This window comes from Panthera pardus, unplaced genomic scaffold, assembly GCF_024362965.1.
Source record: "Panthera pardus isolate Hobbes unplaced genomic scaffold, ASM2436296v1 HiC_scaffold_15, whole genome shotgun sequence".
Taxonomy (NCBI): domain Eukaryota; kingdom Metazoa; phylum Chordata; class Mammalia; order Carnivora; family Felidae; genus Panthera; species Panthera pardus.
The window spans coordinates 11,529,140-11,554,133 of NW_026526710.1; the positions used below are offsets into that span (position 1 = coordinate 11,529,140).

Here is a 24,994-nt window from a genome sequence, read left to right on the forward strand (position 1 = left end):
GCGGGGCGCGGCGGTACCTGGGCCGCCGAGGAGCCGGGGGTGGGCTCTTCGGGGACAGCCGGCAGCCCCCCCAGATCCGCACCGCCAGCCGCCGGGAAGCTCGGGGCTCCGGGCGTAGAGGCTGCGCTGTCACATGGGCGGCGGCGACGGGGCCGCATTTAAGCGGCCGGGGGACGGCGCCCGCCTCCAGCGCGTCCTCGGGCTTGGCTCCCGCCGGGCGCCCCGCTCTCTGCCCGCCGGGGGCCCCGCGCCGCGCCGCACCGCGCCGCCCCCGCCGGGCCATGCGAGCGCGGGCCCCGCCGCGATGAGCTCGCACATCGCCAAAAGCGAGTCCAAGACATCGCTGCTGAAGGCGGCGGCGGCCAGCGGGGGCAGCCGGGTTCCCCGCCACGGCCCTGCCCGGGAGCCAGGGCTGCCCGGCCGCCGGCTGCCCGGCACCGGCCCGGGCACGCCGCCGCCGTCCGGGGACCCCAGTTCGCGGAGGCCCCTGTGCCGGCCGGCGCCGCGAGAGGAGGGCGCGCGGGGGAGCAGGCGCGGGCTCCCCCAGGCGCACTGCAGGCCCCGGGAGGCGCTGCCGACCGCGGCGTCCCGACCTTCGCCGCCGTCGCCGCTGCCGCCGGCCCGCGGGCGGGATGGGGAGGAACGGGGGCTGTCCCCGGCGCTCGGCCTCCGGGGCTCGCTGCGAGCCCCGGGTCGCGGGGACTCAGCTCCAGCCGCCGCGTCCGAGGCAGACCCGTTCCTCCACCAGCTGCGCCCCATGCTCAGCTCCGCCTTCGGCCAGGTAAGGGCCGCGCCTCCCGTCCGCGCTCCCGGGAAAGGCGCTCGGGACCCTGCCGCGGCTGCGCGCGCCCACAGCCCTCCTCCCGCTGCCCGCGGCCCCCCAGTCACGCTCCCCGTAGTCCTTCCGCAGCCCTGCGCCCTGGCCGGCACTCCGCCTCCCCCGTGCCTGATTCAGCACCCTGTGCGCTGTCCACGCTCCGGGCCTCTTCTGGGCGAGGCACCAGCGCCTCGCCGCCCTCCACCTGCCAGAATAGGCCAGTCCTGCAAGGGAACGACCGCCACAAACCGTCTGGAGATTTTTGCAGGGGTCCGGAGGGGCGCTCCGAGCAGGTGGCGCCAACTCCGGTCTCCAGCCAAGACTGCCAGTGAGCCACCCAAGGGAGCAAAGGGTTTGGAGTCTGGGAGTCAAGAATGGCTACCGCGGGGACACACAGCCTTGCTTGGGGATGGAAGACACTAGTCATGAGCTGTCGTGGCCCCAGAGACCTGGGAAAAGTTTGGAGAGCTAGATGGAGACTGAAAAATATGAGAAAAGAGAAGGGTCTGGGTGGGCATAGAGGGGCTACACAGAGCTATGGCTCATCGGAACTTTGGGGAGATTTAAGAAGTTGTCACTCCAGGGATGTCACTAGGATGGCGGGTGGGCAGCTGTCAAGTTGTAGAACGTGGAATAACACCCTGGCCTGAGTTGATGTGCATTCTAGGGTCAGGAAGGTCACCAGGGGGTCACCAGTGGCTACTCTGGTTTCCTCTAGGCCTTTCTGTCAAGGGTCATTGGCAGCTGAGCATCCATTCCCTAATCTAGGTCTACAGTTTGGGATGTGCTGCTGGGGAGCGAGGTTCTCAGAAGGGAACTGTGAACTCCTGCGCAAAGCCAGGGTTTCCTCTAGTGCTGAGTCCATAATTAATTCAAACTCACTGGCACAGCGTTGAGGCAGTTCTGCGGCAGCCGAGGAGGGGTGTAATGCAGAGGTCTGATGGGAGAGTTTGCGTGGTGTCTGGAGGAAGAGGGGCCCTGAGTGTTTCTGTGCTAGGATGTAGTGTAGAGAAGCCGTTTCAAGCTCCTGGCTTGCCATGCTGGATCCGAATTCCACGGAGGCCGTGTGTGTTCTGCTTCAGATCTGCACATTCCTTTTCAAAACACTACTCCGTGGTGGCTGATGCCGGCGGAGGTCTGACATGAAGGCAGCTGCACGTGGATTCGGGTTGCGCGGGGCTGCTGTGTGGTGTGATAGGGCAGCCGTGTGTGGCTTTGTTCCTGTGGGGAGCCCTCGTTAGCCGAGTTAGCTGGAAGCAGTTCTCCAGAGTAGAGATTTGGATGCAGGGCTTTGAGAGTTAGTGCAGCGACATGTTGAGGTGGAGTGGGTCTGGGCTGTGGAGTCAGTGACATCTATTCAAACATTTATCTGATATTTGGGGACATCTACTTTGCCCCAGCATTTGCTGGGACCAGGGAGCCAACAGCGGACAAGATAGCTGCGGTGCTGGCTGTTTGGGAGCTCACCATCTAGCAGTGTGGAGGGGGTAGGTCACGGGCCCGGAAGCACACATTTTCTGGCTGTTTTGCTAGCACTATGCCTTCGTTCCTAGAAAAAGAGTCTTTTCTTTTTCCAGTCTTCCAGAATTTGCCTTCATGGGCCCTTTGGGAGCTCAGAGCATTTCAGCTGCCTGCTTTCCATCCTCCTTCTACGTTCTTAGTCATTAATAGTCTCCAGCCCGGTATTCTGAAATGTCACCAGGGTCACCTGAGTCAGGAAGGGCTGGAAGGTCCCATCAAATATTTACGACCTCCGTGTGGGAGCTCTTGCCTCTGGAGCTGCAGACTTTTTCTCTAAAGCTCAGCACATTCAGTGTGGGCTTCCTGCTGACAGCTCTCAGACATCTGCTTGAACAACAACAGCAATAACAACGGAACCTAGCCTGGGACTTTTGTGTCAGGGTCTCCAGTCTTCTTTGCTTCTCTTTGCTTTGAGATTTCTGTCCTTAGAGACAGGGCCAGGACCAAGAGAAGGGAAATGGGATTCTGAATACAAAAACATTCTGATAGAATCTGTTTAGGGCAAAACATAGTCGTGGGGAGGTCTATTTCTCACGTCTCCCAAGTTCTGTTATTTTTTTTAACCTTAAGCAAATTGTGTAACCTTGTTAAAGCCTCTGTTTCTTTACCTGCAAAACTGGGGAAATCATAGTACTTCACTGGATTTTGGGGGAGTTAAATGGAACATGGAGATAGATGTGTACAGATCTTGGCCGAGTGCATGGTTCAGAGCAAGGGCACTGTCGATATTAGTTATTATTGCTATTGTTGATTAACTGCTAAGTGCTGTCCCGGACCTTCTTCTTTCCATTTGCAATAGAGTCAGGGAGAGCCAGGGCTCAAAGTGACACTGAAAGGACCAAGCTAGACTCCTACATTAGGGGGAACAGGAATCAGGATGCTTTCAGTGACCTCCTAGAGCTGCCTGACTGCCTGCAAGGAGATGATGTGGTTTTGAGGTGAAGCCAGGGAATGGTGGTGTGGGAGAAAGAAGAGTTGCAAATTCTAGTCCCAAGTCGGTCACTTCCCATTGCTATGACCTTGGGTCTGTTATTCTCTCCCTCTGGTCTGGGTTTCTTCCTCCAGAAATGAGACTGACAAAAACTACCTTGCAGAGCTATTAATGAGGGTCACACAAGATTAAGGATGTCAAAATGCCTGGCTTGAGTAGGTGCTGGGAAAAAAGGGCAGCCTTCATTAATGTTATTGTTAATAGAGTAACTATCTGAATGTGGGCCTGTGTAAGATACTTTGAAAGCTGTCTCTGAGCAGGGCAAGAAAGGCCATTAAATGAGCTGAATGACAAGAGACCTTCCCAAGTACCCTCTTTGTGGCCAGCTGAGGACATGCTACCCAGCTGCCTAGAGAGATGCGGCATGAGACATGAACTCAGAATAGGCATGATTTGGGGCAACTCTTGGCATTGGGTTTTGTAAAACTATTTTAAGAACATTTTTTTTTGTTTTGTTTTGGTTTGGGTTTTTTTCTGCTCCTTAGTCTAAGCTGAGGAAGAAACACCCCTTGTAGAGGAGGCAACTGTGTATAAAACCCACAGCTCTGTTCCATCTTTTCCCTTTTTCTACCCATAGAGACATCTCTTCTGATTTGACTAGATTAGCCCAATTCCCAAACTGCTTTGCACATAACATGATCACCATATCTAATGAGCAAATGACCAGTATCTCTAGCCTCTAGTCTGCAGAGGTTTCTTAGTTCCTATAGTTCAGATGAGGGAGGGAGACTATATGGAAGCTTGGGTCCTAATAGATTCAATCGTACTAGGTCTGTGTTCCTAGGATGAGGGCTGTGTATTTTGTTTATTCCTGCCCTGCCCAGTCTCTCCCTACTGCTCTCTCGGAGGGCTGGGATACCCTCTTGCCTTTCATCGGGGGCCTGGGGAAAATGAAAGAGGAGGTCATCTTGGGGTTAATATCAATCCTATACAGTCCTCCAGGACATCCACTTTGGCCTTTAGCTGTTTTGGGGAAGCAACAAGAGTGGCCTGAGACCTCCGTCAGGAGCTCACTAAACATTTGTCAAAGTATCTTCTCATGATCTTATCTTCACAGCAGTCTGTGAAGGTTGGCATTATCCCCCCCCCACTCCCCCCACCCCCATTTTAGAGATGAGGAAACAGGCTCGAGAGAGGGGAGTGGCTTGTCCAAAGGTCACACAGTAAGTAAATGGCAGGGCTGTGATCTCTGAAGAACCTGCCTGTGCTGCTCCATGCCAGTTCGGTGGGGAGTCACATAAGTGTGTTTCCTATTTGTCAGAAACATCCACAAAGCACCTCTTAGGTTATGACCCAGCTTTCCCTGAGTGTGTTCACACCGGGCTGTCATCCAAGCTCAAATGCTGGTGATAGAACTGATCAGGGCTAGAGGCCAGCCTCCCTCCTAATCAGGAATAATCAGCAAAGGGTTTATCCTTCTCATCCCTCTGATCCTATTATTTCATTCCAGAACTCAAAGTGTAGGCTTCTGGAGGCCCAGGGGCTGCTGTCCCAGTGAAGAGGGATGGGAAGGTGGGGCCACATGATATGCTCCTTAGAGAAGCCCCCACTGTTCGATCCTTTTATTTTTTTTAATGTTTTTATCTATTTTTGAGAGACAGAGAGAGACAGAGAGAGTCGGGGAGGGAGCAGAGAGAGAGAGAGAGAGAGAGGGAGAGGGAGACACAGAATCCAAAGCAGGCTCCAGGCTCAGGGCTGTCAGCACAGAGCCCGATGCGATGCGGGCTCCAACTCAGGAGCTGTGAGATCATGACCTGAGCTGAAGGTGGACGCTCAACCGACTGACCCACCCGGGTGCCCCGATCCTTTTAAAAAATTTCTCCTAAAGGTCAAACCACCTGCTCCCTCTAGATCACCAGTTATCCTATGGTCACTCAGGACCACCATAACCTGACCTGTCCAGCCCAAAATAGCTTAAGCAAGCTCTGAGTTAGAATCCCTGAATCCCTTGCTGCCTTAAGCCTCAAGCTAGCAGCATCCTTCTCCCTGAAGAAGGATGGGATTTCTTCAAAGTGCATGACTTTTTCCATAGGGGCCTGTTTTTGCCATTTCCCGTCTCCTGTTTCCAAGGACAGGCATATTCCAAGGTTGACAAATGGGGGCTGTGCTCTGGGCTGGCCTGCAGGGGGCAGAAGTCACCAGATCTGACTGAGTGGGTGTTTTGCTGAGTATGGGGGAAGGGAGCGCACAGCTGGCCCTTTAAGATCAATCCTGGGCAGGGGAAGGGGCACCTTCTAGGTGCCTGGCACTGTGCCAAGCCCTTTGTGTGTGTATTATCTCATTAACTGCTCACAACAGCCCAAGAGGGAAGGGTTATTAGTGTACCCATTTTATAAAGAAACTGAGGTTCAAAGAGATTCACAAGTTTTCAAGGTCATAGAGTTTGCTAGGCAGAAGGGCAAGATTTGAACCAGGTCAGCCGGCCTCTGCTTTCCAAGCTCTTAGCATCCGTGTCAGTGGTCTTCAACACTGGCTGCAGATTACATTTACCTGGAGCACTAAACACCACCAATGTCTGGAGCTTACCTACACCTATTAAACCAGAATCTCTGGGGAGGCTCCCCAGAGATTCTCAGCTTCAGCTAGCATTGAGAATCTCTGCTTGATGCTGTGGCTGCCTTTCCGTGTATCTGCCCAGGTAGTTAATATGAACTGGGTCTGTACCTGAAACCTAACCCAACTTCCCTCTGGGGTCCCTGGTGAGCCCCAGCTTTTCAAGAGTCTGCAGATGGTTGGTGTTCTAGGTTTGACCTCCAAGTCTTTCCGAAACCCCCAGACTAAGTCGGATTCCTCTGTCTCACATTCTCGGAGGTTTTGTGTTTCCCCTTCATAGCATTTACCTGAAATGTAATTAAATAAGTGCCTTCCTAGCTCTTTAATAGCTCTCGCCTGCCTGCTAGAGCGTAAGCTCCCTGAAAGCAGGGACCGTGTTTATCTTGTTCTCCCCACAGCATTCCCAGAGCCAGGCACAGTGACTGGCACACAAACACTGGACAAATGTTACTTCCTCCTTCCATTTTAATAATTACTCTCTGAGTATCTACCATGCGCCGGGTACTTGCCCACATCTGCTTTAGAAGCAAGATAAGGGGAAACCCCATTTTTCCAGGCAAGGAAACAGAAGCTCTGGAATGTGAGAAGTCAGAAGCTGGCAGACCCTTCTCATGCACCTGAGTCTCGTGACCCTGACCCCCCTGCCCCGCAGAGGGGCTGCTTTGTGCTCTCTTCTGGAGGAACACGTCTTTGGAGAAGACACTTATGTTAGCTGCTCACTCATCTGTTTCATCTCCCCGGTGTTTTTCCTGCCCTTTGGGAGTCAACGCCTCCCCGGTCTCCTCCCTCTGTCCTCAGGGGCTGCCCCTCCTTCTCCGTACCCCCCCTCTGGAGGTTTGGCCCAAACAAGGCTGCTGAGTAACTCCCCTGATTAAACCGTTCCATCGTCAGCAGCAGCGCAGACGTCAGGAGCTATCCAGGGACTTCCTCCCCCGGCTCCCTGGGAGCGAGCCTGTGGCACCTTCTGGGCTGCGCCCCACCCACTCCCCTAATGGGGCTTCTGACCAGCCACTCAAGCTGGACAAAAAAATCCCTGGGAAAGCAGCCTCCCTGGACTGAAAACTCTTTCAGCGACCCGTGAAAGGGTTTTTGCACCGGGGCCGAGAAAGAGTTCGCCTTCCCAACCTGCCTCTGGTGCCCCCTGCTGGGAAAAGCTGGCTGCAGGGGGGAAACAGGGACGCCTCCTCTCTTGGGTCATCCGGCTCCGCCTGTAGGTCTTGAATGTAACATCTGAGGCTTGAGATGAGTTCACATCAAACCTGGAACCCAGAGGGACGAGGAAGAGCCACTCACCTAAAAAAGTTCCAGTCGTGGGACCTCGAAGACCACTCTGACAAGGGCAGCCTCTCAGCTTTGCACCCAGAGGAAGCCCGTGACAGATCTTCACTCAGGATTAGGCGGAGGATGGTTAGAGGGGTCACAGCCCTGGATCACACCTCTACCGGCACTGCCTCCATCATGCCCCCCGCCCTCCCGGTGGTCTCTTGGTTTCCCTTGGGTCGGAGAGACCTGACATAGCAAAGGGAGCGAAGGACCTGATCACTGCTGTTGGCTCAGCTTCCAGCCCCGGAGCCTCATCCCCTTTTGGTAACGAGGCAAGTGTGAAAAATGGAGCGTGATGGGGATGTCACAGGATCTTCCAGGCCTTCAACTGGAACTGCCTGCTCTCAATCCAGCTGTGATTGCCAGGGGGCAATTAGGATGTGTGTCTGTCCCTGAGTTCTTGTGTGTGTGTGTGTGTGTGTGTGTGTGTGTGTGTGTGTGTGTGTGTATGCAAGCAAGCACAAGGCTGGGAGCTGGGAGGCACCCTGGCTTTGGTAGCCCAAACTAGCCTGCTTCCCCTTCTGGGTCTGCTGGCCTAATTCCCAGCTGCAGCTGCCATTCTGGGCCCCCCTCCCTGAAGCAATCTCCCTGCAGATTTGGCAGCAGGAGAGGAGGGGCTGAGGGAAGGGAAATGAACCGGAGAGAGGACTGAGCTCTAATCTGATGTAGATGATCCGGCAGCTTTCCCCAGCTTGCTGCCCTCTGCCATCAGCTCTCCAGGCGATTTTCTCTGTGCCCTGCCCTCTCCCCTCCTGCCTTCGTGTCCTTAAGAAAGTGCCCAGAAAGTTAAACCCACACACACAAACATATACACAATCCACACACAAAAAAAAAAAAAAAAAAAAAAAAAATCAGAGAGCAGGCAGACGAGTAAGAGAGCACGCGCGCAGGAGAGAGGGCTCAGAACAGTCCAGGAGGAAGAACCGCGCAGGCAGATGGAGGCTGGGGTTGGCTGTGACAGGGACTAAGGTCTCTTAGTCCCCAGGAGTCTCCTTCATGGACCCGGGGATCCTGAGAGGGGCTGCCTCAGCTTAGGATGGGCAACTGTGTCAAGTCTCCACTGAGAAATCTCTCAAGGAAGGTATGTTTCTGGAGTTCCCAAGATCTGGGGCAGGGGAGGGGGCATCTTGCCATCTGTGCCAGAGTTGGGGACGGAGGGGGTGGGCATCTGAAGCTTGCTACCCTTTCCGTGGGTTCTATCTAGAGCTGTTTCCCTGCCTCAATCTCTAGATTCCCTCCGATCCCAGTTTTCTGTGTCTCAGGCTCTGCGCTGAAGTTGGGACTTAACAGCTGCATGGGGGGCTGTGTTTGGGAATTAGCACAAGATTTAGGAAAGAAACCGAAGAGTTCCTGGGCTACAAAATAAAAAGCACAGATCCACAGCATGTGAGTGACCGGACCTTCCTGGGGCTGGTAGGATCAGAAGAGGGTTGAGCTGGGCTTTGCCTCTGTTGCTGCTGAGGTTCCTTCCCAGCCGTAGGACCAGGGACTCATTCCTCTCTTTGAGAGCATCTGGCCCTCTCTCTGGTGGTCTCTAAACCTTCAGAATTGTGGGTTTTGAAGTCAATCGCATTGCTACTGGGGTATCCCCTGCCACCCTCAATAATTCTTGAATCAGGTTAGAGAATCTCAACTAGGACCAGCTGGTTCAGAGCCCCAGATTGTTTCCACTGAGAAACGGGATGTTGAGCAAAGGTGTCTGTAAGTCGCTTTGTGTAGTGGATTTATTGCTTATATACCAGGATGATATCCTTTTGCAAGAATTCCTTTTGGAAAGCAAATCACCACCTCCAAGACATTTTTCATGCAAAGCTGGGCTTACATCTATAGGGTTTTGCTTTAAATGGGCTCTGCTTGTATTTCTAGCCCTCTGTAGCTAAGCCATAGAAGAAACTCATGGATATTATTTAAAGGAAGGAGGAATGATAGGGATGTTTTCTTCCAGTTCTTTCATTTTCCAGATAAGGAACTTGATTGCCACTCAGGTAAAGTGACTGACCGAAGGTCTCAGGTTAACTAATGGCATCTCTGTCCCTAACCCCATACTACCTCCTGGGTCAGTTTGATAGTCTCTTCATTTAGGAAATTTTGAGCCTCTTTGCTCATCATCTTCCTCATTTAGCTAAGCTGCTCACACCAAATTCCCTCTCATCTCCACTGTTCCTTGGATCCTTTCGAGGGTTGACTGTTTCTTCTGTGCACACAGCCCCATCAGCTGTCATCTTAGGAGGGGATTTGGCCTCCACGCAGTTGCAGAGAAGCAGAAACTGACCCGAATTAGTCTAGAGGACCACAGGCTGAAAGCCTCCCCCCCGCCCCGGGTTCTGTCCAAAGGTTAAAGAGGTGAACTTAAGAACAAGATCTATCCCTCTGTTCTACCTCCCCTCTTCTCTCTGTACACAGCAGAGGGTTTAAGAGCCAGACTTCTCAAATCTGTTCTTTCCAGCCATGTGACTTTGGGCAAGTTACTTGACCTCTCTGGACCTCAATTCCCTTGTCCATCAAGTGGAAATACTAATATTTGCCTCCCAAGGTGATTGTCAGAAGCAAATAAAAGTGCTGTGCCCACTGCCCAGAACTGAGTCCTCAATAAATGGTAATTAGTATTATTATCATCATGATCCTAATGTTTCCACTCTGGGTTTTCTTAGGATGGGGATGGAGGATAAAAAGAAAATAGGAGAGGTTTTGAGTCCACGGAATAAGGTAAAAGACAATAAAACTTCTTGCATTCAATTTCATTTTTCTTTTTGTAATAACAGCAGTTGCTTTCTTCTGAAAAGCCACAACACACCCAGCCTCTGTGATCTCGTTTGCTCTTTTCCACCAGGTAGTTCTCTTGGCTCTTTTATAGAGCAAGGAGCTGGGCTTAAGAGCGTTCCTAAGGTCACACAGCCGAGTGGAAGCGGAGTGGAGATTTTGGAAACGCTGGTCTGTGTGAATCCATAGCTGGTATTTTCTTTTTATTTTTGCCTCTGTGAGAGGCTGCGTCTCTCTCCTGCTGTCAGAAATGTTATTCGTAGATCCCCGCACCTGACCTTCCAGGTCGTCCGGATTCCCACTCACTGCAGCCATTCCTTCCTTCACCTCGCCAAGCGCTTGCTCACTTACTCCCCCGCTGCTTGAATACCTTCCAAGTGAGAGGAAGCTTTGACCTGCCTTCTCTTAGCCAGCTCGTGTTGTTAGAAAGCTGTAAGGTCATGAGGCAGGCTGACCCCTCCTGTTGCCATGCTCCTCTCGGGGAGATGTCCCCTCGGTGCCAGGGGACATTGTCAAGCCGCTGCCCACTTGGCTTCCTGAGCGTGGTAGCCGGGGGGCGCGTAATGGGGAGAGGCGGCCTGCTCCGGGCTCCGTGTGGGGCAGGACCAGGCTGTCAGGTGCCATCACTGGCCGGGGGAGAACAGCAGCCTCCCGGGGCGACTTGGTGCCAGGCAGTATTATGATCAAGAGACGCAGTGGAAATTCCCCAGCCACCGCGGGTCCCTTCTTCGTGGGAACACATTCTTCTCCATCCTTCTCCGTTCTTTCCTGATTGGCAAATATTCTCCCACTTCCTCTGGAGCCAGAAGTAAATGCCTTCTGGCTCCCGGCACCTCTTATGTTGCATCTCCATCATCGCCGTTGTCCTTATCATCGTCATTGTCATCCCCATGGCAACTCCATGCATTTGGCTCTTACAGTGCTCCAGGCACTGTGCAATAGCTCATTTATTTCTCACGAGAATCCTGCGAGGGGCCGCGTGTATCCCCGCCGGACTGAGAAGGAACCCAGAGCACAGAGAGGTGCAGTCACTTGCCCAAGGTCACATAGCAAGCAAGGGGCGGGGCCAGAATTTGTCCCCGAGACTGTTGGAGTCCAGAGCCAGGGTACTAAATCTCTTCTCTGAGCTCTGTGCCTCCGCTGTGCTGCCTCCTCCTTCCTGGCTTGTGCTCACTCTGAGCCAAGTGTACGAGACTCAGCCAGAAACGAAAAGGCGGATTCTCTGCACACATCTCGGGAGCCTGTTTCATGGGGTCGAGCCGCTGTCTACTGCCAACATTCCTCTGAGCCAGCCTCCCAGTTGGGAAGGTCTCTCTGGATTTGCCCTTGCTCTAGCCTGGGTCCTGGGATCCTGTGAGAGTATGGCTGAGGCCCTGAACTCTTTCAGACATTAAACCAGAATGGCCCTCGGTCTGCCTGACCTCTCTGAAGTTCTGAGACAAGCAGAGACCCAAACCTATTGCATTCACTGAACTTGGGCCTTGCCCTGAGCATGAATTGCTGCCTCCCCTCTGAGGAACCAGGATACTGCTCCTGCCTCTCTAGGCCTGGGAGAGGTTTAGGAGGTTGGAAGGGAGTCTAGTCTGGAGCCCCAGAGCGCGGGGCTTTGGGGAGAAGATGCACTAGAGGAGAGGGGAGATGATGTAAGCTGGGAGAGACTGTTCAGGTTCTCAGCCTGGGAGGACAGGCCGCCTGCTACATCACAGGAACTTCTCCTGGGCATGACCTTCTGTGAGCTGGAGGAACCTGGCAGCAAGTGGGGTACAGTAGGACAGAGGGTAGGGTGGGCAGCTCTGGGGTTCTTGGGCAAAGACGGCCCTTCAAGTTTCAGCTGCTCTGTTTCTCCTTGAAAGGTTTGCCTCTAAGTCCAAGCTCATCCAAGCTCAGGACTGAAGGCAGAGTGCCCTGGCCTGGATCCTGGGGGGCCTTGGGCATCCTGGGGAGGCCAGGGTGGACTAGAATGTTGTGTCTGGATGCTGCTGTTGTCCTAAGGGGACCGTCTGTGGGGGGTGCTGACTTTTTATAGCTGCATGGGAACTGTCAGGGAGGAGGAGAGGAGGGCCAGGGCCTGAAAGCACAGCTATATTCGGTAAGCGGAGAGAGGGCCCCTGCCTCAGCCTCTAGAGGCCGGGCAGGCTGGGCCAGGCAGGGAGCCAGAGACAGGAGGGGGAAGAAGGAGAGCTGCTGGGGGCAGAGAGCGTCTAGTCTTGAGGCAGCAAACCGGGTAGACTCTGACCCTCGGATGGGCTTTGCTTGGCCCAGCTGAAGGTCTGGAAACCTTGGGCTGAGTTAAGTAGCACTGTCTTTCGGAGAGGACAGTCCCCCCTCTTGGTTATGTCGGCTAGGCTCATGTGTTTGCACCTGCCAGTCCGGCAGCCTACCCGAGCCTGCTCTGTGTGTTCCCAGCTCTGATTGTCGTCACTGCCTTCCAGTGGGGTCTGTTGAAGGCAGGGACAAAAGTCAGTTTGGGAACATCTTGGGCAAGGACCGTATTCATTAGTCTCTGAGCGAGCACTTCCCATTGGCTGGAACAGAAGCCTCCCTCTGCCTCCTTCTCTTTCTAATCTTCTGCATGCATGCGAGTGTGTGATTTTGTGCATGTGTGTGTGTTGTGAACACATGTGTGCCCGTGTTCCACACGACGGGTGTCACACCCAGCTCTCCCCGGAGCATCCGTTTCAGGCAAGGATCAGAGACTCCATTTCTTGAACCAGTTTCACTCCTGCCTCCCATGCATCCCGAGAGCTCTCCGAACCCTACTGTCTGACTCTCCAGGGTCTCCTCTTGAGGAGAGCCCCTTCTAGGACCAGCAGCCAGGCTGAGGCCAGGAGGGCCGGTTGGGCAGGGAGGTGACGCCCTTGCCTCTCTTTTGTATTTGCTTGGTGCTGGCTGAAGATGCGCCAGGAGGAGAAGAGCAGCTACACAGTGGTGCAGACGAGCGAGGAGGGGCTGGCGGCCAGCGGCGAGCTCCCAGGACCGCTCCTGATGCTGGCCCAGAACTGCGCGGTCATGCACAACCTGCTGGGCCCTGCCTGCATTTTCCTGCGCAAGGGCTTCGCTGAGAACAGGCAGCCTGTACGTAAGTTGGCCCCAGTGGAGCCTCACTCGACTTGCCTTCAAGGGCATAACGAGGTGCTGGGAAGAAGAGGGGCCCAGTACGCAGCAGCAACCCGTGTCCCCTAATGGATGTACCCCAAACCCTCAACTTGGGAATCTGACCCCCAAAGTTTCCCACCCATGGCTGCAAAGCACTGGTGAGTCTACATCCACCAGCAAGAAGTAATAACAGCAGCTCATGTTTTTTGTTTGTTTGCTTGTTTTTTGTTTTTTGGTTTTTTTGTGTGTTATTTTTGAGCACTTGCTATGTGCAAGGCACTGTGCTAAGTGCTTTGGTGCATCTCTTCAATTAAGTCTCAGAGCAACCCTGAGAGGTAAGTACTATGATCATCCCCATTTGGCAGATGAGGAAACTGAGTCAAGGAGGTAACTCGAGATGACAGCTAGTGGGAGGCAGAGGTAGGGCTCGAACTTTGGGAGTCTGACTCAAGGGTTTCCTGTACTCTTAACAACCCTCCTGAATACAATGTCCAGTACTTCCTACAATAGTGGAAATATTCTATAATTGATGCTGTCCAATATAGTAGCCACCAGCCACACGTGGCCATTGAGCTTTTGAAATGTGGCTAGTGCAACTGGGGAACCGAATTGTTAATTCTATTTGGTTCCAATTCCAATTCCGATAGCCACACGCGGCTACTATATGGGGCAACCTCCTTTAGGTATCCGAGCGGTCACCGGGAGAGGGTGATAATAATAATGTCACCAATACGAATGTATGAAGGTTCCATTTATTGAATGCCACACGCTAAACACTTTATTTTTTTTAAGTTTATTTATTTTTGAGACAGAGACTGTGAGCAGGGGAAGGGCAGAGAGAGAGGGAGGCAGAGAATCCCAAGCATGCTCTGTGCTGTCAGTGCAGAGCCTGACATGGGGCTTGAACCCATGAACTGTGAGATCATGACCTGAGCCAAAATCAAGAGTCGGATGTTTAACAGACTGAGCCACCCAGACGCCCCCTAAGCACTTTATATATCTTGTCTCACGGGATGCTCACAAAGGTCTTATTAGGTGGGTACCAGTATCAACCCATTTTATTGATGAGACTATGGCTCAGAGAGCTGAAGTGACCTACCCAAGGCCCCACAGCTAGCAAGTTGCAGATCTGGGCTTTGCACTTGAGTTTGTCCAACGCTAGAGGCCAAGATCTTCTCCCAGACCACATAAGCTGGGGAGAAAGGGGTATTCGTGTGCTGTATTCCCATCTCACCCCTGGGGATGGTGCTCATGGTTTCCCTGTCACCTCGGTGGGCATCCCTGGCCCTGCTTCACACAGCAGAGTGTGTGATCCAGGGGCCAGCTCCCAGGACTCAGCCAGACCAGCACCACCACAGGCACCTGGAGAGGGGTACCTGGCCTTCCTGCTCCTGGCTCTGGCTGTGCACGAAGCAGAGGGGGCTGCCCTGGGGGTCAGCAGTACCCTATTCCCCTCCAGTCCTGCAGAACTGGGTCCTGGAAAAGTGGAAGCCTGCTTGAGGCTTGAAGGGGGGGCGGGGAAAGGACTCATGTCGAAGTGACTTATCCTAGCCAGTGTCCTCTGCGTGCATATGGACACACATACACTCACCTACTCGCTCACTTCGCTTACCGGGGGTACAGGGCATGGCAAAAATCATCCTTTTCGGCCACCCAAGATCCAAGTCTGATTAGGAAGAGAGTGACGACAATGCACCGTGACAGGCTTTTACGGTGGAAGTCCCGACAGTCGTCTTGCAGAGACACGCATACCTTCAGTGAATCCTGCCCTCAGCTAGAAATACTACCTGAGGGCTGGATAGCTTGCAGCCTGCTCAGCCCCGGCTCATGTACACTCTCAACACTGTCCTGCCACATTTAGCCACTCCTGAGCACAGGGTCCTGTGCACCTGGTTGTCTCATAAGGGGTTGCTCAGCAGCCCCTTTCTAGAAGATTCTCAGATTTTCCGGAGCTGGGGTCCCTTGACCCAGGGCCAGTTTACAGTGGGTGGGCCTGCCCTGACCGTGTGGGCTGGAACAGCCTGCGTGCACAGCTGAGATGCCTCACGCTCACTGTGGCCCACCTGCGTGTCTGTGTTCACGATAGGCGTGCCCACACCTGGTATGTGCTTCCTCAGGGGGGCACGCCCTGCCCCACGTTCCTCCTGCCCAAGGACGGAGAGCTGTGACAGGGAGGATGGGCCCAGTGCGCCAGTTTTGGAGCTGATTGAACAGGTCCAGTGGGGCATCAATTTCGTGCCAGTCTGTCTGCCTCCTGGGAAGGCCTAGGGTGACTGGCACCTCACCAGCCAGAGCTTACCCCATGCGTCCTCTGGGCCTGCTCTTGGGAGACCTCGCCGCCATCTGTTCAGATGCCTAGACCCAGGGTTTCCTTGACTCCCCAAGGAGATCTGGGCACTGCTTGAAGCTGGAGATGTGTGCTTTGGACCCTGGCAGCAGCCACTGGCACTGGCGGCCCCCAGGGTCCTATGCTGTGTCCCGTGACAGGGCCAGGTGTAGGAAGGGGGTCAAACTGGAGAAGGTGGGCTGTGCCCAAGCAGCAGGGCACAGCCTGAAGTCTACCTCCACACCCTTGGCTCCTCCTCCTCCTCTTCCTCCCTGTCTAGTCCCTGCTTTCTGTCCTTCCAGCCCCTCCCTCCTCCCATCGCCTTGCAGATTTCCACACTGTTGTGACCTCCCGCCCACCCTGCTTTATTTACAGGTTTTTGCCTCCAGACCAGCTCTGTTCCCTGACACATCCTTGTGTCTGGAATGGGGACACAGAGGTTCTCTGCCCAGGCTGGATGGGGCTCTGGGGTCCCTGGGCATCTCCCGTGTCTATGGGAGATGTGGGGCTGCAGCTTTTTCCCTTGAAGACATGGTCCAGGCATGCGTCCCACTCGGTGCTTGCTGTCCCTTGGATGGCCTCCAGGTTGGGCATTTTGTAACTTCTAGGTCGCTCGCAGCTGCTAATAGGACACTTTCTTTTGTTTCAGGACAGATCGCTGCGGCCAGAGGAGATTGAAGGTAAGACGCAGCCCCTTAGGGGAAAGGGTTGCTCAGCTCTCCAGGCAGTTGAGGGAAGGGAGATTGGTGGGAAGAGAGGCAGAGACACGTTGGCTTCCTGGGAACAAGGCCTGGTACGGGGCTGGGTATCCTCTGTGGAGTCAGCTGTCAGAGGAGCGCCGTCCTGGCAGCTCCAGGGTCTGGCTCTCCGGGCCAGTGGGCACCCGGGCTGCCTCTGATCAGAGGCTCTGTGGATCCCACCCCCAGCCATGCCCACTTTTATTCTGTTCCTCAGAGCTCCGAGAGGCCTTCAGAGAATTTGACAAGGACAAGGATGGCTACATCAACTGCCGGGACCTGGGCAACTGCATGCGTACCATGGGCTACATGCCCACCGAGATGGAACTTATTGAACTTTCTCAGCAGATCAACATGAACCGTGAGTCCCTCCTCTGGGCACCCTCTTCCCTTCCCGTCCCCGCCCTCCAAGTCCTCTGCAGTCACACAGGCCCTGGGCTTAAGTTCTGGGCCCAGCTCTTTCCAGCTCTGTGACTTGGGGCAAACTACTTACCCTCTCTGAGCCTCCTTTTCCTCACCTGTAAACTGTACAATGAGAGGAGCACAGGAAGTCATTGAGAGACTGTCTGCAAAACAACGCTGTACGTGGCACACGGTGATTGTTGAACAGAAGGAAGTTCTCATTACTGTGTTATTCTCTGTCTTAGTTTTGGGGCTCTCCCAGAAGCAGGCCCCGAAACAAGGATTGGAGTGCAAGCAGTTTATTTGGAAGGTGAAGGGAAGCATCAGCAGGGAGTAGGCAAATGAGACCACAAAGAGAAGGAGCCACAAAGGGTGAACTCTCGAGCCACCAAGCACCATGAGTGGCCAGAGTCTCATTCTGCTAGGCAGCTCAGGGAGTCAGTGTAGCAAGCCCACCTTGAAGTTAGAGCCCTCATCCCTCCAACGGGGGTGTTTCAGCAGTCACTGGCTGAAAGCTGCTGTGAGCAGGGGGTGGGGTGGGTGTTGGTTCTCCACCACTCCTACCTGCTGGGGGATCTTGTTGAACTTGAGCTTCCATTTGCACAACAAGAGTAAGGCTTGGGGCAGGTGGGCCAGGCTCTCATAACTTCTGTTTCTCTCTCCGCCTTTCTGCTCTGTCTCTGTCTCTCTGTCTCTCCGTCTCTGACATTCTTTGCCTGTCTCTGACCCAGTGTGTCTTTCGCCCGTATCTTTCTCTCTATCCACCTCCCGACTGGTTCCCTCCATCTAACCCTGGCCACTCCCCTGAGCCATTCTTTGATAAGCCACCTGTCCATGGTCACCTGTGTGCCCTCATTTGGCCTTTGGTTGTACCCTGGACCCAGCACTGGACCAGTCAAGGAGGGGTTCACAGTGCCTTCCTTTGCTTAGTTAGAGGTGGGGAGTGGTTGGATGGATGACCTAGCCCTTTCCTCTGTCTCCAGTGGGTGGCCATGTAGATTTCGATGACTTCGTAGAGCTAATGGGACCTAAACTCCTGGCGGAAACAGCAGATATGATTGGAGTGAAGGAACTTCGAGATGCTTTCCGAGAGGTAAGTGACGACCACTGGACAGGCACGGGCAGGGTGTTGTTAGAATTCCAACCCCAGGACAGTTACTTGAAAAGAGAAACTAGAGCCCCGGATCACAGGCCAAGGGAAGGAGCTTGGACAGAGAAGAGTCTCGGGGTAAGGGGGGGGTGGGCAATGATGCTAGAGAAGGGGCCCGGTCTTGGGCCCCCCACCTTGTAGCTACCCCTTTCTCCTCCCTGCCCTCTCTAGTTTGACACCAATGGTGATGGAGAGATAAGCACCAGTGAGTTGCGGGAGGCCATGAGGAAACTCCTGGGCCATCAGGTGGGACACCGAGACATAGAGGAAATTATCCGAGATGTGGACCTCAACGGGGATGGACGAGTAGACTTTGAAGGTAGGTGGGGTTTGAACGTGGGAGAGAAGCCAAGGCAGTAGTGGCCATACGTGGAGACTTCCAGCTGTGTATCCATCATGACTCCATCTTTCCATGCCCCTACCCTTCCATTCTTGTACCCCTCCATCTATGCACCCCTGTAATCCACCTTCCCATTCATCCCTTCACCCAACCATCCGTTGGTCCATCTTGCCAAATCTATCTCTCCATCTGTTCCATCCATCTCTTCATGTGTCCATGTGTCTATCCATTCATCCATCTCTAAAAAATTATCCATACAATCATTTATTCATACGTATGTATATGTTTATGTCTGTGTGTATATCTGGTTCCTCAGGCTGAATCCCTCTTTTCTGGGCTTTCGCAGCACCTCAGGCTCACCCTCATCCTTCACACTGCCCCCCACCACGTGCTAGGTGTACCTCTGCTTGACTGAACTTTTTGAGAAGAACACCATTTTCTTTATCTCTGTATTTCCTCATAATTCAGTACCTGGCACATAGCTAATGCTCAGTAAAAGCTTTTGTTTCTTTTTTTTTTTTTTTTAAAGGAATCAGGAATCATTATACTAGCTACCATTTATTGTACATGTATTATGTACCAGTCACCGCACCAAGTACACTTACCTACATTATCCCATTTTATTTTCACAACAACTATCTGGATTGCCACTATTGTGGCCTCGTGTTACATATGAGGAAACTGAAGCTCAGAGAAGTCATAGGACTCGCTTGAAATTGCCAGACTGTTAAGACGCGGAGCTGGATCATAAACCAGGCCTGGGATCTCAACATATGTAACCCTGCAAGATACTGCTCAAGACAGCTATGGGATCTAGGGCAAAAATACAGTAAAACGTTCACTCTGTGCTCCGGGAACTTGCCTTCTGAGCAGAGAGACAAGATAAACATGTACCAGGACGTGCGTGTGTCCAGAACACAAAAGTTGGAAGGCCTTTTCTGGGGAGCACTTAGACTCAAGTTTGAGGAGAGTGTGGCTATGTGGAAAGAAGGCTTTGCTGCCACCAGATCTGAAAATTTCAGGTTGCCCGTGTCCCGGTAGTGCCCCCTCACAGATGACAGCCCTTCCCTGCAAGCCCAGCATCCCCCATCCATTCTGCTCGTATGTATTGCATACATAGTATGTATACCTACTGTGTGTTGAGATCTGCCTTGAGAGCCCAAGACCAGCAAGGAAGACAGATGCCAACGCTGTAGTCCCTGCTGTTTTGGGGGAAATACAGTGAGCTGTGGAGTACAGGGGCGAGGCATCTTGCCAAGCTGGAGGGGGGATCAGGGAAGGTTTCCTGGAGGAGGCTATAAATAAATAGAGCTCTAAGAGGTGAGTAGGAGCCACCAGGTGAAGCAGAAGGAAAGGGTATTTACCCAAATGAATTGAAACTTACGTCCACACAGAAACCTGCACACAGATGTTTATAGCAGCGTTACTCATAATTGCCCAAACCTGGAAGCAACCAAGATGCCCTTCGGTTGGTGAGTGGATAAAGGGTGACAATGGCATATTATTCACACTAAAAATAAATGAGCCATCAAGCCGTGAAAAGACACGGAGAAATCTTAAGTGCGTATCGCTAAGTGAGAGAAGTCAATCTGAAAAGGCTACGTAGTGTGTGATTCCAACTGTATGACATTCTTGAAAAGATAAAACTATGGAGACGGTGAAAAGATCAGTGGTTGCTAAGGGTTGTGCGGTGGGGGAGGTATGAATAGGTGGAGCACAGAGGATTTTCAAGGCAGTGAAACTGTTCTGTATGACACTGTAATAGTGGATACACGTCATTATACATTCGCCCCAACCCACAGAATGTGCGGCACGAAGCCTGAACTTGAATGTTACTGTGGCCTCTGGGTGCTAATGCTGTGTCAGCGTGGGTTCATCGATTAGAACAAATGTCCCACTCTGGTGCCGGATGTCGATAGTAGGGGAGGCCGTATGCTGGGAAGGCAGGGTGCATATGGGAACTCTAATTTCTGCTTAATGTTGCCGTGAACCTAAAACTGCTCTAAAAAAAAAAAAAAATCAAGTCTAGTTAAAAGAAAAAGAAGAGAGAGGGGACGAGTGCAGGCAAGCTGAGAGGTGGAGGGAGAGTGAGTGTGCCAGCTGCACCGACAGGGAGATCTGTGTGTGGTTGGAGCGAAATGGATTGGGGGTGAGCTTGTGAGAGCCGCGTCAGCTGGGGCCACAGCTGGGAGGGCCTGGAGGTCACATCAGGATATTGGACGTTATCCAGTGGGGAGCCTGGGAGGTTTCAGAGGGGTCAGGTATGCAGATGAGAAAGCCCCCATCCTGGGGCCCAGCTGCTGTGCGCAAGATGGACTGGGAGAGACCGGAGGGCCGTAGGGGACCAGCCCCGAGGTAGGAGCTATGTCAATGGAGGGGGGGCGCTCAGATCTGAGGGAGACTTGGAGGCTGTGTCCTGAGCTGGGCCTGACGGCTCCTTTCTCCCCACCCGGTCCTGTCCTGTGCCCTCCCAGAGTTTGTCCGGATGATGTCCCGCTGAGGCCGTGAGGGCCCCTCCAGGACTGCCAAGCTCCCCCCCGGGCGGGAGAAGAGGAGCCAGAGCGCGCCTCACCCCGCCGTAGCCGCCGAGAGCCCAGGATGGACTGGCGGAAGGGGCCTGCCTGCACCCCAGGGAGGTGCCCACCCTGGACCCCCCTCCCCTCCGCACTGTGAAAGACTCACAACTCCTGCAACTGGAAAGGGGGGCGCCCGCCGACGAGGAGGCCACAGTGCCAAGCCAGCAGAGGTCACGCCGGGCGCCAAGTGCCATGGACCCAGCCGCTGCCGGTGGGGTGGGCCAGGGAGCCTGCCAGCAGCCCCCCCGCACAGCATGTCCGCCCCAGGGCAAAGCCTCTCGCCGCCCTCCTTAGCTCTGTGCCCGTCCCAGCTCGCCACAGCCCTGTTCTCTCAGAACCAATAAAAATATTTCCAAGACAAGGGCAGCTGTGGGGGTCTTTGCTTCTCGGGCCCGTGCAGATGGCACACATTTCCTGAGTACTGACCGCATGCCCAGAGCTGGCTGAACAGTCCTGTATTCAACATGCATTTATTGAGCACCATCAGGTACCCCTTCTCATCTCAGAAGCCGGGACCTTATGCCTCTAGCTGAAGGGGAGCCTGGGGGATATAGTGATTTAGCTGGGTACCCAGTTGCCCCAAACAAAGTCAGGCTCTCAAAGAAAAGGAGACTAGAAATTGGGTAAGCATCTAGCAGGGTCTGTCCCCTTCCCGTCTTCCTGGAGCATCCGTACTGGTGGGGAGACAGACATGACATACTTCACCACGTGGTTACAAATTGTGAAGCTTTTATTAAGCAAAAAAACAGGGATCCGAGGTAGGGTATAATAAGAAGGCCTGGTGTAGTCTGGGGAGGTCAGGAGAGGCTTTCCTGCGGAAGTGATGACAAGGTGTTTGCCATGAAGGAAATCCCAGTGTGTGCGTAAAACAGATGTCGAAATGCTGCTCTGCAGCATTGGAAGCTGGAGAGTATAGTTGTTTACTTGCTGTGTGGCTTTGGGCCAGTCATGTCCCCTCTCTGAACCTCAGTTTCCTCCTATGTGACAGGGGAATAATAAAGGATAATAAAATCCCCAGTAAGTGCTCTTAGGGCATTGCATTGCGTCCCTCCAGGGGCTGCTATTCATATAACTGCCGTGGGAGTGCCCAGCATGGCAGTATTACACAGGATCCGTTTGTAATCACTGTCATTAATTTCTGTCACTGAAGGGTTGAAGGAGTCCAAGGGGGTGTTAGTGGGTGGAAGTCGCCCAGAAGCTTTGACAGGGTGAGGACATGATTGGACAGGTGTGTAGGGTGGACCTGTATACTTGAAGCTTGCGGTTCTCAAACTTTAGCATGTAAGAATCGCCTGGAGATTCTGTTAAGCCACAGATCTGGGCCCCACCCTAGTGCTTCTGATTCAGAGTCTGAAGTGGGGTCCATGAATTTGCATCTCTAATAAGCTCCCAGGGGATGTTCTTGTTGGAGGACCACAATTTGAGTAACACTGCTGTTAAGTCCCAGACATGGGGGGATGGGGGGTGGGGGGGAGGCAAGCGTGTTCCCAGGCAGCGTGGGTGGAGGAGGCTGTGGGCTAAAAGCTGGAAGTGGGCGGTGGGTGGGAAATCCCTGCCCCTGCCCGTGTGCTGCGGCAGAGGCAAGATCCTCGTTCTCAGACTTGGCAGGGAATGTGGGAACGACTGAGGGCACCCCCCTCCCCCCGCCAGAGGCCTGGGTAATCCCCATGTCCCTGAGGCCAGGGGGGCTGGGAGTTCCAAATTCACTCTCATAATCCAATTCTGAGACTAAGCCCTTGGCTCCGCGCCCCGCAAGGCGGGCCTGCGGTTCTGCCTGCTTTTGTATTGACTTGGCTCTGCCCAGAGACCTCAGATCTACATGGTTGCAGAAGTGCAATGGCCTTGGAGGGCCAGAGGAGCAGTTCATAGAAAGAGGGCTCCTGTGGGCATCTCTGTCAGCTGATAGGACGAGCCCTTGGTGGCACCAGAGAGGGAAGAAAGTAGAGTTAGGGTGTCATCTAGAACACTTCTTTCCCTGGTGTGGTGGCCTCCTAATCACAGACAGAGTGGCTATGAAAGCGACTTGAATATATAGCTAGGCCAGTGTTCAGAGATACTCTAGTGCTCAGGACAAGGGGAAGCCCTGGGCCTGGACTTCTGTCTCCTCCAGTGCTGAAACTCAAACTCCCCTTCTGGAACTTGTCTTATATTTAGTGGTTCCTAGATTGTTTGAAGGAAAGGTTCTGCTGCATTCGAGGAACGAGGACTCATTTTTCTAGATGGATCCTAACCCAGGTGGGAGTTCTTTCTGTGACCTGCACCACGCAAATGCTTAATTACCTCCCCTAGTGGGAGCTGGGGCTGTGTCATCTTAGAAGGGCTCTCATTGTCTGAAAGGTCCTTAAATCTGAGCTTAGATCTGCCTCCTTATGACTTGTAAACTCCAATTCATTAATTCATGCATGCATGTGCTCAACAGATACTTAACTGTGCACCTACCATGTGCCAGGTCCGGCGTCAGGGTCCCTGTCTCTAGCAGGGCACACAGTTAAGAAAACAGACAAGTTGGGGCGCCTGGGTGGTTCAGTCGGTTAAGCGTCAGACTTCGGCTCAGGTCATGATCTCACGGTTCCTGGGTTGGAGCCCCGGTTCAGATTCTGTCTCCCTCTCTCTCTGCCCCTCCCCTGCTCCTCTCTCTCTCTCTCTCTCTCTCTTTCTCTCTCTCAAATACAAATAAACATTTAAAAAAAGAGAAAACAGACACGTATAATGTGGCATCAGTGCTGCTTACTAGGTTACTTACGAGGTTAGCCTGGGAGAAGTGAGGAGGGTATGTGAAAGGTACCCAATCCAGTCCGGCCGGGTGGGGAGAGGGTGGAAGGGACAGATTTGCTAGGACCTGAAGAATCTGCCATACTTGGTCAGAGGAGGTAAGGGGAAGAGTGTTTCTGGTTGAGGGAACAGCACGAACAAGGGCCCAGAGGTAAGGGAGATCACAGATCTTTTGGGAAACGAAGCAGAACTCCATCTGCCCGGTGGACTGGGCTGGAGGGAGGAGAGACAGAGATGAGGCTCATCAGGGAGGCAGGGCCCCATCCATCACTGCCACTGGGATGTGGAGAAGCTCAGGTAGGACCTCTGAGGGGCCGCCTTCGTGTGTCAGCCGGGCTCGGAGCAGCAGAAACCGTGGTGCCTATAAAAGGCTTGCTTTTGGAGACAGATATGTCCAGAGGGTGGAGCAAATCACGGAGCAGCTGAGGACGCCCGGGAAGCATCCCTATTAGCGATGTGGTTAATAGCATGGGCTCTGATCAAAAGACAGAGGAAAACAGACCTTCCATGCCCCTGATGGAAGAATACCAGCTCCCTCCGCCCCCTCCCTCCCCGGGCCTTGCCAGAAAGACAGAACCTGAGTCCGAGCCTCTAGATCCAGCAGGCAGCTGGCAGGAAACTCAGAGAACAGGGTAACATGCTGAGCTGTACTGTGACTATTCCACCAGCGATATCCAGGCTGGGAAACTCCCCTGCTCAAACGACTGAAGCTCTTCAACAGATACATTACAAGAAAAAGAAAGGGGTGGAGGGAGAACTTACAGACTAAAAGGTACCAAGTTTAAAGATGGGCCTGACTTAGGGCACCTGGGTGTCAGTAAAGCGCCTGACTCTTGATCTCAGCTCAGGTCATGATCTCAGGCTTCTTGAATTCAAGCTGCACTGACAGTGCAGAGCCTGCTTCAGATTCTCTCTCTCTCTCTCTCTCTCTCTCTTTCTCCCCCCCCCCCAAACAAAACAAAAACAAAACAAACACAAAACTTAAAGATGGGCCTGACTAACCAACAGTGTCCAGGGATACACTCAGGAGAAAACATCGTGGACAAACATGGGGAATTCTTCCTATAAAGGTCCGAATAGTGTTTGATTTTAGAGAGAGGCCAGGAGGGGGCTGTGCCTGAGTGGGGAGCACAGACAGGGGCTTCTGGAGTTTCTGGCAAATTTCTGTTTCTTGACCTGTGTGGTACGTACAAGGGTGTTTGCCTCATAATACTTCATTTCACTAATTTATACATTTGTTCTGTAGGTTTTTCTGTGTGTCTTCTTTTCTTTTTTTTTAATGTTTATTTATTTTTGAGAGAGAGAGGGAGAGATCACGAGTAGGGGAGGAGCAGAGAGAGAGGGAAACGGAGAAGCAGGCTCCACGCTGTCAGCACAGAGCCTGTCGCAGGGCTCCAACTCACGAACCATGAGATCCTGACCTGAGCCAAAATCAAGAGTTTGACACTTAATGGACGGAGCCACCCGGGTGCCCCTGTTTGTCTTATTTTCCAATAAAAGGGTTTAAACAAGTGTAAGCTCAGGAGTCAGCCACCTGGGTTCAAATCCCCGCTCTGCCACTTTTTAGCTGTGGGGCGCCAGGGTGGCTCAGTCGGTTGAGCATCTGACTGATTTGTGGGTTCAAGCCCCT

General features: G+C 53.3%; 1 protein-coding gene across 3 annotated transcripts; it reads left to right on the top strand.

Moving 5' to 3' along the window:
- The first annotated feature begins 19 nt into the window (after positions 1 to 19).
- CABP1 (calcium binding protein 1) lies at positions 20 to 20,953 on the top strand. 3 transcript variants are annotated; one of them, XM_019467252.2, is made up of 7 exons: positions 20 to 781; positions 12,861 to 13,040; positions 16,037 to 16,067; positions 16,342 to 16,485; positions 17,510 to 17,619; positions 17,848 to 17,995; positions 20,491 to 20,953. In XM_019467252.2, exons 1-7 carry the CDS (start codon positions 134 to 136, stop codon positions 20,514 to 20,516), a joined length of 1,287 nt encoding a protein of 428 aa, XP_019322797.1. In that variant the 5' UTR covers positions 20 to 133; the 3' UTR covers positions 20,517 to 20,953. The 3 variants fall into 3 exon arrangements, with proteins under 3 accessions (XP_019322797.1, XP_019322798.1, XP_019322800.1); XM_019467253.2 differs by lacking the exon at positions 12,861 to 13,040 and having other exon boundaries at positions 27 to 781; XM_019467255.2 differs by lacking the exons at positions 20 to 781; positions 12,861 to 13,040 and adding an exon at positions 906 to 1,305.
- The last annotated feature ends 4,041 nt before the right edge of the window (positions 20,954 to 24,994 follow it).